Raw genomic sequence first — 17,595 nt, forward strand, 5'->3', positions numbered from 1 at the left:
CGAATTACTGTCCGAGTCCGTAAAGGCATAAATCCAAAAGTTATACCAATGCTGCCAGAAGCGAGTTATGGAGTCATCGCCTTGCAGTTTAGCATCCAACATCTCTCTATGAAACAAGGTCTTCAGGGAAGAGATGACTTGTTCCAAATTAGGTGGAAGAGGTTGTATCCAGTTGTGCATAATTGCTCGCCTGACATGTATTTTTACTGCACATTCACTGTGAACCCACTAAAATGAATTATCCGTCAATGGACCCGAACTTGGCCACATTTGTACATGACCTTCTGTTTGCTACTGTGCAATACAGAATGCTACAACATAAGTATACTGCCTAACAAAAAGGTCAAAATGAATGGAACCACAGTGCAGCAATGCATGTTACGTGAATTACCATGAGTCAGGTATGCGTGAAAGTGAAGTAAACCTTCACTGAATAAAGTATATATAGCAGCACCTTTATAACCTGTGTGTATCGGCTGGTGGATATGAACCCCTCCTATCCTTATAACCTACTGCCAAATAGTCATTTCCCACCAACAACTTTGTAACAGTACAAATCTTGCTGTAACAGATACGCAAATTGTGACTTTTAACCAAAAGTCCGTAGCAAAGACTACACACTGTATACATCGCACATATCCCAACAAGGAATATCTAAATGATGGGGCAGTCTAGAACACGTTTTGTTCCCATTATGATGCACTAAAAAGTTATTTATAGCTTGGAAAGTTTAAAGAGATGGTTGTGGTTTCTACAAAGCCAGAAAAGAGAGGGGACGTCTGAAATAGGGGTATTATAGCCCATTCTAGGGTCCTCTATTGGGGAAGCTTGCACATAGAAAAAAAAAAACAAAGGTCAAGAACTAATCACTATTACTAGAAGGCTACATACAGCTGATCTATTCCTTACAATGGAGTTGAAATTCCTTTTGTTTGCGTGGAGGCAGCTATCTTGGTAAAGCAGCAGCGCTTTGCTTCTTCATATTAAAGTTGCCCTCCTTCTTCCCCCAATGACTAGAAGGATAATGGCCATGAGGAAGAAGAAAAAGTAGAATAGTCAAAGATCAACAGAATGGATTAGGTGGGAGCAGGGATGTCCTTGCACTACATGTCCTTAGGTACAGTTCCCTCTCCAACAAGGATAACCATGAGCATCAATCTAACAAAGTAGATACATAAGGTTACAGAACAGAGATTGGGGAACAGGTTGGGGAATGTCTTTGTTTTTGTATATTTAAGAGAAATGTAATACAAATTTGCATAATTAACCTTTATGGATGTTCCCTATAAGATAGGAAATATTAATTGTTTCAGTAGGTCCACTTTAAATTTATCCTACAGACACAGAAGGAGCTTTGGTTGCCAGTGAAGGATAAAGTTGCATTTGTAGAATAGAGAGATGCATAGGATGTCAGCTAATCAATGCAGGAGCCCGTTAATTAAATCTTGTATCCTGTCACTTTGATTTGACCCTCTGTAGGATAGTAAAATAAGTAACATACTTTGTTATGAGTATTAATTAAATGTAATCTGCAATGCTTGTGTTATTGTGAGGCCTCTTTGCTTCTGCTAACAAAACATAAATAAGTAAAGCCTTTGTTTGCTCTTTGCTCATTGTCTTCGGCTTCTGTCTACAGCGGCGTTGCAGCCTTTGAATAAAAGCAGCTGAATTAGAAGGCTCTGGGCTTTAAAATGCCTATAAATAAGCTTAATTCACTCTGCCAGCTTTCTGGACTGGATTCAGATCGGGAGAAATACTGTACTGTGGAAGGCTCCAGGAGACTGAAGAAGGGTACAAAGCAGTTTTAATGTACTCATAGTGCTGTATCAGTCACCTGTTGTGTGAAACAATGTGACTAACAAAGGATTGTTTAGTTTTTCTTTTCAGATATTCCAATATCTCAGGTGCATGCAGATTGCATGGAGCTGCTCCTATTGGTTGGCTAATGGAAGGTAAACAATAGACTGTTGGGGAAAACTTCCAATCATTAACTTTCCTCCATTTGGGGATTGGGAGCATTTTATATTGATAGGCACTTAATTTCTATCATTTTATACTGAAAATATTAAATTATTCTGTTAATGCTACAGGTGTTAAGATTTTGAAATTCTAGGTTTAAATTGCTTAGTGATCGTCGAGGAGCTGCTTGGTAATTGGTAGTAAACCTAGTTGTGATTATGTAACACAACAGTATTTTCAAGCTTTGCTTAATCTGCAACTTTCATTAAAATAATCCCCGATGATCATTGCTTTGATAGTTCCTATTCAGGCACTTGCAGTTATAGGGTGACAACGCTCCCAAATGATCTCCAGCATTGCCTCCTAGACACAAAGTCTTCCAATGCAGGCTACAAATTGTTGTTTTTACACACAATATGCAGGCATAGATTACTGAGGACAAACAGGAAATCCTAAAGTGCTATATAGCCATCCCTGGAGTGCACATTGCCAGGAAGAGGTTCCGGCAAAGCAGTGGTTTGGGGCAAATTAAAAGGCAACACACTGAACAACTTTGCCCCGTGGAGGTGGAATACACCAATATCTGGGAAAAGTTGGTCACTCCCCGTTCCAAGTAGCTGGGTGGTAAGCTGTTTGAGGTTCAGGCACAACTAAATACATTTTACACCTATGGAAACAAGGCTTACTCTCTCTTAGCAAATAGTTTACATAGACCGGAGCAATTTCAGCCATTCCACCTGCAGTCAGCTGGCTCAGCCCTCACTGGCAATCCAACTAAAATCTTTCATGTCTGTTTCTAAAAGCTTTGCCAGGACGGTGCTGCAAAGAGCCTGATGATGCTGAACCCATGCCTTCTCTTCAGTCCACTACTCCTCTCTCCTGTACTACAAATTGCTTACTGTGATTTCACTGCACACCGTGAACATCTCACATTGGACCTGATTTAATAATTCTCTCCAAGCCTGGAGAAGGTAAACTATAATGGAAGAACCTGTATGATCCTGCAAACCTGGAATGGACTTTTTTAAAAAATCATTTGCTATTAGTTGGCAAATGTTTTCAATCATGCATTAGCCTGGGCCAACTATTTTTTAATTGGATTTCATTTTTTTAATCATAGAGGCTTAGCATATTCTAGGAAGATTTGCACTGATATACAATCGTCTAGGAATTTTGACTTTTTCAGAATGTCTAAACCCACCAAAAAAAATGTGATATTTGCATGACTCCTTCTAAACTCCAGCCCGCTGCATGCTTCAGGTAGCTATGTATGGGAAATACAAATGAGAAAGGATTCCCTCAGCTGCTATCTAGATAAGCAAGCATAAAGGTGGCAACCCCTAAAGTCTTACTGAGTCAAATGGAGGAAAGAAAGGACGGGGTTTTGGCCTTGATTTCAAAAGATAATTATGTATTGTTCATTGGATTCATACACCATTTATGCAACAATGGAAAATCATTTTTTTTTATTTATATTATATGATGTATATTTAATGACAAATAAATATTCTGGTACTGTACCACACCTATTTTTTAGACCGACAAAGTCTACGCTACATACCCCTGAGGAAGCCCACAGTGGCGAAATGCGTCGGGTTAATAAGAACTCAACTGTTCAATATTAAAAGGCTAAGTGGATCTATGTATAGTGTGTGAACTCCAGCCCATGCTTTTAATGGGCAGGGTAAAAAATTAATTTCCATTGTTGCATAAATTGTGTAGAATCCAATGAACAATACATAATTATCTTTTGAAATCAAGGCCAAAACCCCTTCGTTTCTTTCCTCTTCATTTGACTTAGCTATATATGGTACCCTGCTGCTCCTCCCACCAGCCGTGATCTGCCTGATCTGAAGAAGCATGGAGACTTAGTGATGATAAGGTTATTAGCATGTTGATGAAGTAAAAAAAGCAAATTATAAGCAGATCTTCAATTTAAAGAAAAAGTTGAGGAGTGAGAGGGTAATGGGTTGCATTTGTTTCAGCATACACACTGATGCAGCAGTTTTTCCAGTTAAAGCTGTACCTTGTCTCAATGGTCCTGATTTATTAAAGCTCTGCAAGGCTGGAGAGGATACACTTTCATCAGTGAAACTGGGTGATCCAGCAAACCTGGAAGGCTCTCCAGCCTTGGGGAGCTTTAATAAATCAGGTCCAATGACTTTAATTTACATATGCATATGGAAACATAAGGAAAAAAAATAATTTTCCATCGATTACAGATTCTTTATGCTTTTTGTGTTATATATGGTAATAATAGAAACGATGTAGCTACAAAAGATGGTGAGAATGGAAAAGAGACGATAAAATGTGGCCTAAAGGGCAACTATAAACAGCCCATGACCCAGGTCCAGGAAAGACCCAGGAGCTGTGAATAGCAGAAAGAAACTCTTCTATTTGTACGTAGGCAGAAACCATACATATTGAGACGTGCCAGGCCGCAGACAGCCAACAAATAGATTCATTAAAACCGCTCACTCCAAATTATCTCCATGTAAAACAAAGCCTGTCCCAGCTGAAATCTACCAGCCGCTAGAATATAGCACGCTAAAAATATTAATACAGCGAGGATGTGGGATTGAGAGATTAGAGCTGTGGACTCCGGCAAGAGGATTATTTGGGGAGCGCTGGAGAGATTACTGGCCAGGAAAAAAAAATGATTTTATCTAAATTGCTAAGAGAAAGGAAGTGTGTTTTCGGGATGGATGTGTAAGCGAGAGAGGAGGCACAATGGGATTCTGGGTAAATAATTCAGCAAGCACAAATAAAGACATTGCTTTAATCTGTGTTCTGTATCATTAATATTTTATTTCGGACATAACTGAAGCATTACAATTGCAGGCAGGACCCAGAGCCGGCAAATACAGAGCCATATAGAATCCGTATTATTGTACGTCGCTTGGCTATAAATAGCAAAAATGGAGCTTTGTCGGTTACAATCAGTGCATTGTATAGCCTTATATTAACATGTATTGTACTGCATGATGAATTCACATTTTTTACAATGGATTTGAAAGATGGGAAAAATACATATCTTGCGTTGCGGCTACTTATTTTTCCATAATTTATTAGCTAGCGCAATGTGCTCAGATTATTAAAATATAATAAATGATGTGCATTATTTTTCCTTTAGCTTTCCATGCAAGTGCTACAGGTCTGACACTGTGGTTTGGTTTTGCAAGAGATGCTTTGCGTATGTGAGTTACCTTTTTGTACCTAACACAAGCGATAAAAATCTGCCAACCTGATTTTTGTATTTTAACAGCAAACAGTGACAATACAAAACTTAGTTAATTGTCGTTTGTGCGATGGAAATGAGTGAAGCAATGCTGCTCAATGCATGTAGTAATGGAGCTGTCCTGTACTTTGCAGTGATATTATTGCAGCACCACAATACTTCCCGTGACCTCTTGCTGCACATTATTTCCAGGGTTACCGCAGACATACAGAGGGGATAAATGACACGATGTAGACATAAGGTAAAGATCACAATAGTACGCAGCACTGAAGTAAATCTATCCGTTCTCCCAGACATCAGCAAGACAAGGGAGTATGGAGAAATAAGAACATACTGAAGGTCATCAGATGGTAAAATAAAGAACAAAATATTCAAAACACATTGTTGTGCATCCTGCGGTTTATTAATCTGGTTGTTTGATGTTACCCTTTATAATAAAAGGCATTGTTAACATTTACATAAGGCACAGCACGAGTAATTAAATTACCTCTAAGCGGTTATTCTTTCACATTAATGTAAAATTAAAAATTTTAATTGCATAACACATTTAATATGTAGTTCTCTGTACAAAGATGTGAAGAACCCCAGTCCTGGAACTCACCCACAGAAGCTATGCAGGTCTTAAGTGGAAGGGGCAAATAATATATAGGGGCTAATAACATGTGATCCTACTTCCCCCAGGGTCCAATATGTGGTCCTATATATGTGGATCCTAATTCCCCCATGTTAAAAAGGTCCAGAAAGACTGGTTTGGATCAACCTGAAATTCATGCAAGCAAGCTGGCAGTCATGGTAGGACATTTCTGATTGTTATAAACTGAAAACTAAAATGCAACAGAATTTTTTGGGTGACATTTTAGGAGAACATTGACTGGCTTAGATCTCACATGAAGACAGTCCGATGTAGTGCTGCAACATGTTCTGGTGAGATTTGGGCTGCTTCAAATTCCATGGATCTAGTAGCCAAGATGTTACAGCAAATAAATTAGGAAGGCAGGGCAAGACAATTACATTATCTCTCGATTTTTTCCCCCTACGGCAGGGGTGTCAAACTCAAATACACAGAGGGCCAAAATTAAAAACTTAGACAAAGTCTCGGGCCAACCTTAACATTTATTGAAAAAATGAGGAAATTTTTCCTTCTCATTAGATAAAAACCCTTTTCATATGGAAACAAAGAGGTTTTGCTTCACATTCAATCTGGAACAAGCTTATATAGAGAAAGAGGCATCATTTTTTTTTTTATTTAAGAAAAAATCTTCTGCCTCTTTCTCTATTTGTAGCCTTCTATGTCAATGGTAACCTTTTTGCACAGGCTAACAATAATAATAACAATATTCTTCTATGAAAATCCAACTATTCAAGTCCATGCCTTGGAGTTGCAAGGAAAAGTACAGCTGAGGGGGAGAGCTGGAAATGCAAGACGCGGCCAATGCGGAGCTATATCTTATGAGTGGCCCTCCGCTGAAACTCCCTCTTCATTGAAATAGCGCTGCTACTAAAATTCCCAGCATTATTTGCGTCTATAAAACAGTCCAATGCGGGGCCACGCATAGGCAAAGAGCCCACCGGTCTATAGATGCGAGTGATACAGGGAATTGTAGTTATCAGCGCTATTTCAATGCAGTGGCAGGCCAGCTGCAGTTCTTATTTAGGATTCCTCTGGGGGCCAGATTTGTCCCCCGGGCCAGAGAGTTTGCCACCCCTGCCCTACAGGTTCTTTTTTTGCAGCCTTTAAGGAAGAGGGAGGGGGAAGACCTTCAAAGTTTGCTTTAAAGACTGGGGAGATGGGTGGTGGTAAAAGGGGTAATAAGTCTTTTCTCTCTAGGAAAGTCTTTAATACACTTTATAAACATGTAACACATAAAACTGGTATAAATCCCTTTATGTATTACATGTTTTAATTACCTGTCCATTTCAATTTACACCCATATGGATTTCTACCATTTGTTGAAAACATTTCAAATGTTGCACCAATATTTTAGTAAAAAAACAAAACTAAACTAAACTTCGTGTTCATTGATTTTGGTGTGACCAAGTAAGAGGGACAATGGTGGGGATAGGTAAAGATGTCAGAGCTGGTAAAGAAAAATGTGGAAGGTTGCAGGTAGTGATATATATAAAATATTGTTTCCATTAGATGTGCAATACCTTTACACAGTACAGTTCAGCTATAACATTGGAGAAGGCTAACTTCAGGAAAATATAGAAATTATCTTTGCAATGGGACAACCAACACATTAAAGGGGTCAAAAGCTCTGTTTGTCCAGGAGGAATGTCAAAAGCACTTTTATTTATTCCCTTTCTCCTTCTTTGTACAAGTCGTTTCCTCTTCTCCTACAGACTTGGATGTCATCTCCTACAATGTAGACCAGCAGCTCTGTATTACAAGTGGGGACCCAGAGGATCATCCAGAACCCAAGGATGGCAAGTATGGAGGAACATATGGAGCAAGTTTGTAAAAGTTCTTTTCACTTGTCCCATGGACCCAAAGCAGCATGTAACCTTTGCAGTGTGGGGGTAGCCCCAAATCTTTCTAGAATAGAACTTTAAGTTCAGTTCACTTTATCTAGGGGCACAGTGGAATGGAACACTAAACCATGAAGAATTGTGACATTCCTTATCTTATACCACTATTTACCAGAGTAGCTGAGGTTTCACAAGGATATAATCATTATTTTAGCTTCATTAGCTGTTCGGCTGGAGCCAGCCATTAACTTTTCCACCTATGAACAGTAAATCTGGGTTATTGTACTTTTTGCCTTTTGTGTTATCACCTGATGCCTTGCCTTGTTCAAACAGTGCACCCCACCCAAAGAACTGAAAAGTATGTAGTTATTCTGTATCTTCTGTCACATTATACAAGTTAAACTTCAGACAAGAAGGCGGCACGGTATTAAACGGTCGGCCCGTATGTTTTTTATGGCGGCTTTTCCCAGACGACGTTCAGTGTATTTAAGGGAAGTGTTTTAAGGAACCCGATTACTGTTACTGGGCCACATTAAAGGCTTTATTAGATGATGAATGCCTCCTTCACAAATAAATCTCACTTACACACACAATAACTTTTTAAATGTTTTAGTAGTGGGAATTTATTGCTGCCATCATGGCTCTTCTCCAAGCTTGGACACCGCAAGCGGCGGCATCTAAAAACAACCCAAACCTCTCCCCGTGCAGCTGTATAACTAACAGGAACACTAATAAGGACTAACATGTATTTTGTAAATAAAAGGATTTAAAGCCCAAACTGAACTTTTAGTTTAACTTGAATACATTTCTGGTGCAATAAAGCAAAAGATGTAAGAAATCTTAAGCTGCGTACACACATCAGATTTTTCTCGCCCGATAATCAGCATCGGCCAGATATCAGGCGAGAATCTGGCGTGTGTACAGTCGGCGTCGTTCATCGTCCGTGGATCCATCCTGGCGGATCCACGAACGATGACCGATCCTAATGCAAGGGAAGGGGGAGAGCGTGCAACAGGGTGCCGCTCCGTCGCTCTCCCCCTTCCCTCTCCATAGAGCAGAACGGTGCTGTATGTACAGCACCGTTCATGCATCGTGTAGTCCTTTGTCGTTGGAAAGGATCGTGAAAGATCCTTTCCAACGACAAAAATTGCACGTGTGTACGCAGCTTACCAGTATCCTTTTCTTATAAATCAGACGTGGCTGAACAGCGATATCTTTTGCTCTATGTGACCTAACAGTGGTCTCTCTACAGGGGCCCAATACACCCACTGTTCAGTCAGATCCCTCCAATGAGAAAGGGGTGTGACCTTTGTAGGTATGACTCAAAAGCGGGCATATTATACCTCTGCAGAGGGACCACTGCTTCCACACAAAGGATCCCAAACTGCAGCATACTGACAGGCTTTTCTACTCAGTCTGTAGCTACTTTGAAAAAATTAATTATAAGATATTAAACACATATTTGTTCTAATGCACCTGGAATATATTTAGGTGACTTAAAATGAGGCTTAGGTTAGGTTTTTAATATATATAGTTTTGTTCCAATCTGTAACCTGATGGGGAAATTTCATTAATACAATAAAATGAGTGCAATGAACTGAAGCTCAATCTCCCTTCACGTCCTCACCCACTGCTGACCACTGGTTCTCTTCTAGAATAAATTACCCCCGTGCCATCTACTTCTTGTGAGCCCAGAGCATCAAAACGCATTGAACGGCACCATGGGGACAAAATGCCATACTTTCTGGATTTAAGATCACCAACTGCAGAGACCTAGTTTAGTATACTGACTTTTTTAATGTACAGGAACGAATCTCTTGATTTTGGTCGCCATTTAACCTCTCTTCCCCAGTACATATGTAGTTACTCCACTCTCATCAATTTAAATGGCAAAGACAAATGGCCTTAAAGTACAAAAATATGAGTAAAAGCCTATTGCTGTAAGTAGCACCCCAAGTAGCGTTATAGGTTTATCACAACCTTCCCATGTAAATGTAGAGAATAAATAAAGGCATGAAAAATAACAAAAATGAAATTATATACTGAATTTGGTCTTTGCTGGTATTACCAGAGTTACTTTAAAACATTATAACACTATAACCTTAAAATAAAATACAAATCTGTATTTAGCTTGATAGTCATTGTATTACTTGTGCACATAATTTCCATCCTCTACAATCTACCTTTGACAATTTATTTCTATATTAAAAAATAAAAGAATGCGACACATTACAGCGCTTTTGTAAATAATACACTTGCGTATTTCCTGTTTCAAAGTGCGATCTCCTGTGGTTTGCCGTCAGGCTCATCATAATTTTGTAATGTCAGGCAGATTAGCTTGTGCTAATATAAATTAGTATCACCTATTTACTATATTCTTTATAACCATGTGCCTGGTACTCTAGGGACCTTCTCCTTTATATACCAAATATATATTTGGTATAGAATACAGATATAGCGTTCTTTATATATAACATGGCCAGTTTCTTCTACGCTGGGAAAACACTCACTGGAAGAGGATTTATGAATTCCGGAAGAGATTTGGGAAAATGGGTTAATCTAATCTTACTAGGGCCCACTCAATGAGGCGGTATAGGAGGACAGGTGGGCATGGTGCCAGGGGTCATTGGAACTCAGCTGTAATATAACAGACCGGCCTAGATACTAAGAGAATCACCAGCTAACATGACTCCTCCATATCTGATTAAGCTGTGTATATAGCATGTGTAAAGGCTGAACAAAAATGTAAATAATCTGAATGTTATATTTAGCTTCTATCTGTTAAGCGGTGATGCTTCTCTTTGGCATAAATTGGCAAACATATCATCACTAATCTCCAAAAAGGTCTATGGAACCCAGGACCAGCCCAGCAGTGTGACAGTAAGAGGATCAGAGCCAAGGACACCATAGGCTGAAATAAGTCAATATTATTATTGGGTGCATCCCAGATATATATATATATATATATATATATATATATATATATAATAAGTGGGGGGAGCAGTGGACTATGGTATTTTATTTTAAAGTAATAATTAATAAAATTATTATTTTAAAGTACAGTTAAAATACCATCGTCAAGAATACCATCATTGCTGACATAATATATGTAGTATGTAGAGAGCAGTGATTTTATATATATTTGTAGAGAAGTAATATAAAGTGTAGCGTAGTGACAAAACTGGAATATCAGTTCTGTCAGTTCTGTGAAAGAAGTTGGCCTTTAACATCTTTATACTTTTACCATATGACAAGCATTCACAAAATAATTTCTGTTGTTCACTTCTGGAAAGAGTTTCAGCATGAGAATGCGTGGGCAGGAAAACACCGGAGAAACACACAAATAAACAGAGAAAATATTGACACTTTGGTCCACCAAAGATAAAACTCCTTACCCGGTACCATACGATCTCCCGCATCCTGCCATCGGTCCTGAAGTTGCATTTTAGGGTCACTGCGTCTCCCACTACCACAGGAGGAAGAGGCTCGATGGTGACCGTTAAATATCCTAAAAGGGACAAAAGCAAATAAAGGAGAATAAGACAACAAGAATTTCATTTTTGCACTTTGCATTTTTCCTAATCATTCTAATTTTATAACATGCAAATGTGGGGATTTAAATGCTGCACTTACTCCATGTTAGGACAAGTTTAAAAGATTCATTCTGTTCTATCTCAATACATAAAGGTTGGTTTAAAGATGAATGAATGGTCAACATTAGCTGTGTATAGCAATGTTGGTATATGTTATATAGGAATTTAGGGGATCGGGCTCAAGATACAGATCTTCTCCCCTCTAATCCAGAGCGGTCTAAAGTAATGTAAATAAAACACAGTGGCACAATCACCATTTTTATTCTAATGTTTAAACTCGAGAAATAGTGCTCTGCTTGCAATGTTTTTGCCCACATCCCCAAATCATATCGTACAACAGGAAAAAAAAACAGTAGGACTTTTTAGGACATCATGGAGTTCACTTATCACATGAGAAAACTGTATATACAGTATTGCAATACTTTATCGTATCAAAAGCTGTAATAGTATAATATCTGAAACCATCTGTCTAAGGTGGATGTATATCTAATGTTAATCTGTTAGTACTAATACCTTCAAAAAACTGTTACTACTGCCACACCTATCATCACAATTTCACACAGGAGGTGGAGGAGAGGACTCTGCCCCGAAGAGCTTACAATCTAGGAGTTAACAAATGCATCTTGAGGAGAATCAGTTGTTCTCAATGCGTTTCACAGTAAAAGTTGCTTCTTCGGGATCACAAACCTCCTATGATATGATCAAAATGCATTTATCATACAGAATTCAAGTGCAAAGATCCTTCTAAACCACCAGTGCAGCACGACGTCTGAAATGTGTTTCAACTGACACCAGAACAGACATCACACAGAAATCTGCTAAATTAGATTATGTGTTGGAAAGGGGTCACAGCATATAAATATCACAAATATCAGTTCTCAGACTACCGAGGTACAAGTGTCCCAGGGCAGAAACCTTGATCGGGTATTCTCTTCCTGCACCGGGCACATCGTGTAAATTCATTGTCCTATGGATTCCAGTGGCAGCTCACCTAACATTTTAGCGCAGCTATTAAGATGGAACATGGCAGTGCGCTGTGCATTGGCATGAATTCTTGTAGTCCATTGCATTGCAATAAAAAGAACAGTGTTTCAGCTAACATAAGCAAATGTTGTCATGCTAGAAAAGCGAGCACCTGCAGATACATTGGGCCTGATTTAATAAATATTCCCAAGGCTGGAGAGGATAGACTTTCATCAGTGAAGCTGGGTGATTCAGCTAACCTGGAATGGACCTAGTCCAGGTATGAAAACATTTTCTTACAAATAGGAAATTACGTTTAAGAAATCCATTCCAGGTTTGCTGGATCACCTAGCTTCACTGATGAAATCTTTTTGGGAACATGGACAACACTATAAAAGGTGTTTGGGCTGTAATGCCCCTTAAAGACTGAGAATCACATAAAAAATTGGATGAGTAAGGTTAGTTATAGATGTTTTTTCCCAGCACAGACACAACTGACCATTTTCAGAAACAGCCACTTGGTTACCTATCTCCCGGAAAATGAGTTTAACACACAGACAGCCTTGCTTGTGAGACCCATAACTCTTAGTACAGAGGTCTTATGAAAAAAAGAGTCCATAAAACCAATTTATAACACAACTGTGCATGGCTAGGTCTTCAGGGGGCTATGCACTTCGGTCAATAGAGCTTCAGGCAGCTAAAACTCCCGGAGATGAACTTCTTGCTTGAAAGGTTACAGACCTCGAATGATACAGACATGAGCTTTTGCTCAACATAAACGAAGACAAAAATGTAATATAAAAAGAGTTACAGCTTGTGGATAAGTTTGAGATTTGCCAGTGCTGTTATTATCACGCGGTGCTGGTGTGTAGGTGGCTACAGAGGCAGCTCCCGTCTATATAATGTAAACTTTTCCTGGTGTCATGAAACTGCTCCAGAAAGAAAAAATGATGGCATGTATTAAAATATTTTTCTGGTGACTTCATGGCCGTATACATATGGTAAAAGGGGCACAATATTTTGTCTGGTGCCCACAACAGTAGCATACATATAATGAATATCAACCACAATGCAATGATGTTTACATTATAGAAATACATCATAACACTCCAAGCATGATGCAATATGGTACAGGGCTACTTATTGATAATTGCACCCTAAATCGCAACATATAATGGAGCAAAAAACCTACAAGATGACCTGTGTTGAGTTACCCGTGTTAACAGCCCATTCATTTTGGAAAGGTTACCTATTTGCAACAAGCTTCAATGCAAGAACATATATATGCTTTGCAGTGCACTGCTTTCTACATAAACCCTAAATTCTACAATATTTGTCCTGGGGTCTTCATGGGAACCCACTGATTGATTAACCTGCAACCTAAACCCTGATGAAGCAGGAAATATACAGCCCCCGGAAACGTGTTGACCAGCCTCGTTATTTTAAGACTTCTGGTATAAGAAACATATATAATTACCCTACAATATTTTTGTTTTGGCAAACTTATTCTCCCTGCATCCTGCAGGTTTTAATTATTGTCAGTGCTTTTGTTTCCCCCTAGTTCATCTTTTCTTGCCCTAGTATTATGCCTTTACTCACAGGCCATTGGTATGTGTAGATGCCTCAGTATACATCAGTTCAATTGACTATAACTCTTTGATTCATTTGTCAGGTAAACAGTATAGGTGTGAGATTTAGGAACACACATAGGTGACCACTTCTAGTTCTTTGCTTGCAACGTTTATTTACGCTCTCATGTTATATTTAGCAGGAAAGTTTACAAAGACCATATTGCAGCCACAAAGTGGTTAAAGCGCATGCCTAATTCAGCTATCATGCATACATTACATGAGACCATTTATTTCTATGTGCTTGCTGGAAACTACAGCAAAAATACAGAAAGCAAAAAATCTCACACTGCATTAAAACGTGCAGATGAAAACGGTGTCATTGCAGACAATGACACATAAATCTCTGTGCACTTTAGGTGCAGTTTTAAATGATTAAAAAAAAAAAAAATCACACAAGAAAAACTAACTTTTTTTTGAAGTTGACAAGTTGGCTTTTTGCTGTGCACTTTGAGAAATATGAGAGCTAGCGTGGAAAATGATGATAATTTTGGGATTTAGAGCAGAATGCCAGCCCTGTCCCTCAAACAACACTGCAGGTAATCAGCGGCATAACATTCCTTCCGTGTTAGGATTTGGTACATGGTTTCAATCTTGGTAGCGAAAGCAATTATATGTGAAGCGGCCCCTGAACATTCTGGAAGCACCCCTCTAGGAGCTTCTATGACATGATTACATCTGCCAAGAGCAAAGCCCAACCTGACTCAGCACATCACTGTTGTTGCTGCTCTGGATCTTCTCCTCTAAAGGGGATCTTGGGGAATCAGGAACGCTGGCTGAGGTGCCCTTACTGCTTCAAGAGGCAGATTTTTGTCTTTGAAAGTGAAAGGGTTAATTAAACTGTGCACCCATCCATTGCATGCATAAAGAAAAAAAAAATCATTCTTCGCAAACAAGATTAATTCAGGGGAAGCGAGCACACAAGACTGAAATGCGCAGGTCAAATGCAAATGAATCTGCAAGTGTGCATACAAAGCGATAAAAGGATGCCGAGTGAATAGTCCATTATTAAAACTAGCTTTGGTATTGTGTGTTTGGAAAATGACAATCTGAGGGTGTTGTAGAACTACAAGTCACAACACTGGCTGAAAAGCAAGCAATACTGTGCATGGCCATATATGTGAATGATAAATAAAAGATCCGTGCATTGGAAACGGTTTTTGGCTTGCAAAATTAAGGGTTGATGAATATGCTTTTAAATGTCTTCCATCAGGTTTTTCATTGAAGAAAATAAACATTTCATTACTGAGTAAGCAATCCTTTACCTATAGTGCAATAGGTCATTCCTAGGTGTATCAAAAGCCTAATCAATCTACATAGAAGGATGTAAGTGGTGTTCAAATATTGCTTACTGCCACATCTCAAAAAGATTATTCTTATATTATTATTAATAATAATAATATTCAGGATTTATTTAGTGCCAACATATTATGCAGCGCTGTACATTAAATAAAACATTAAATGTTGATATCTTTTTAATACATTAAAAATATATCAACAATACCAAACAAAAACTCTATAAAGGACTAGGCAGGCCAACTAAACAAAATTATTCAACAATCCACTTATTCAACAATCCACTTAAAATAAGTAAAAGCAGATTGTTTTAAAACAATTAAAAACAATGGATCCTTGTCTTTCATATATGGAGAGTGATTAACAATTAGACATGTTGAATCCTTTGTGTTAGTCTCTGTTCTCCACGCGTTTCATGGTATTTATGTCCACTTCATCAGGAGACATTAAAGAACTTTCCTATTCAAAAGAATATAACCTTAATCATATAAACAAATCATTTAAACAAAAATAAAGCAATGTATAGTTTATCTCTATTTGTACAATTTACCTTTTATGTTGAAAAAATGTTATGCAACATCATCCTAGAAATATTGTTTGGTGTTGTTAATCTACACACAAGGTGCTACCAAGCAACTGCCAGTCTAATAAATCTGCGGACATCTCCTGCACGATGCAGCCAGCCCGGAGCGATGTACCCAGACCACAGATCTATTGATCATACTTCTATGCTAATCAGAAATTATGGCAGCACTGCTCCAAAAAGCATTTTGGGGTGCCTACAGCTGATCAATAGAGTTTTGGCTTGGGCACCTACACACTGTAGGCTTTTGCATCTGGATAAAAATCTTGGATATAAAGACCTCTGTATCTAGGATGGCATTGTGTAACTACTGGTGGCATGGCCATTATTTGAATTATATAATGATAAATAGCTAAGATGTGAATTGCCCTGCATGTCCCAATGCAATCTGGAAGCACTCGCCAGAGCCCATACCTAGCCTGTTGTCTTCAATGCCGTATATGAGCAACACTTTATGGTCACCAGCCCACCCCAATCTGAGGATAGGACTGGTGAAGAGTAGCAGTATGCTGATGAGGTCAACCCTCTGCTGAAAACATGTAGAAAGGAACGCTGACTGCACTATGCAAAGCAACAGAGCGCTTATTAACCAGGAACAAGTCCATCCTGTGTCAGTGCTATCATGAAAGGAACTACAGTAATTTACTATGATGGATCCAAATCCTCATGCCACCGAGAACTGTAAGTCCCAGCATGCCGAATGCCTGCAGTAATATGCTTTGGTTGGCAGTTTTTGTTGAAGCTTTTGATTCTCAGCAGCTGCCCACAAGCTCACTATACGAAGTGATTGCGTCCAGCTGAAATTCAGGAATTTTCTCCTCTAGACTATTTGGCGGCTGCAGAAAAAACCTCATGATTATAATTGCCTTTAATGAGCTGTGTAAAAGTTATATAGTTTTTCTTCTAGAAATAGTTACTCCCTGGAGCCATTTCTTAAGGAATGTAAAAAAACTGCAGTCTATATAAAATGAGTAACCATTATATCTACAGATACGCAGATAGGAGATCGTTATGAGGAATTGATGACTTTGCAGTTGACCTTTCAAATTGAGATCTGGTACATTGTGTCTGTCTCTGTATAGTGCAGACGGCTTCCGTTCGGAAAGATTTCACAGCACTGGAGATAACAGAAAAAAAAAAAAGAATTTATGAAAATGTATTGGGGTTGTCCGAAGCAACCAATGGGGTATTTACAGATTTTCTTCATTTACAATAATAAATCTGTTGTAGAATTGTAAACCAAACACCAAGTGGAGTGGTCTGGATTACCAACCCAAAGCTAGCTGCATTCTTCCACTGGTCTCCTGTTCAGTATAAGGGAAACTTAGGAGACCCATGGTGCTCATTCTCGCTCAGTCATCAAAGGACATGCTCATCACAAAACACCTAAAATACTTTTCTCAAACCCTACTCTACATATCTTGGTCTCCTATCAGTCACCATGCCCTCTCCTCCTCCAAACCTTGGTCACTTGTCAGCCATTATCCCGTCTCCTCCTTCAAACATTCGTCACTTGTCAGTCTCTCTCCCCTCTCCTCCTTCAAACCTTGGGTATTTGTCAGCCATCATCCCCTCTCCTCCTCCTCCAAATCTTGGTTACTTGTCAGTCATCATGCCCTCTCCTCCTCCAAACCTTGGCCACTTGTCAGTTGCCATCTACTCAACCACACCATGGTAATTTATCAGTTCTCATCCTCTTTCTCCTTTAACCTCCCAAACAGTTCATTTCTTTCCGGTTTTATATGTCCAAAAGTGGTACATTGTTTTTCATGAAAATTTATTTTACAGTATAATATAATAGTATGAGTATATTAAAGTTTGAAACACAAAATCATGTCAAAATAATAAATTGAATAAGTTAAAAAA

At 38.7% G+C, this 17,595-nt stretch overlaps 1 protein-coding gene across 1 annotated transcript in view; it reads right to left on the reverse strand.

Moving 5' to 3' along the window:
* LOC140341185 (immunoglobulin superfamily member 21-like) overlaps positions 1 to 17,595 on the reverse strand; it is a 158,747-nt gene that overhangs the window by 78,858 nt on the left and 62,294 nt on the right. Inside the window, exon 2 of the mRNA XM_072426739.1 lies at positions 11,062 to 11,174. Coding sequence (XP_072282840.1) covers positions 11,062 to 11,174 — 113 coding nt within the window. The remainder of the gene's footprint in view (positions 1 to 11,061; positions 11,175 to 17,595) is intronic.

Source organism: Pyxicephalus adspersus, chromosome 11 (assembly GCF_032062135.1).
Source record: "Pyxicephalus adspersus chromosome 11, UCB_Pads_2.0, whole genome shotgun sequence".
NCBI classification, from domain to species: domain Eukaryota; kingdom Metazoa; phylum Chordata; class Amphibia; order Anura; family Pyxicephalidae; genus Pyxicephalus; species Pyxicephalus adspersus.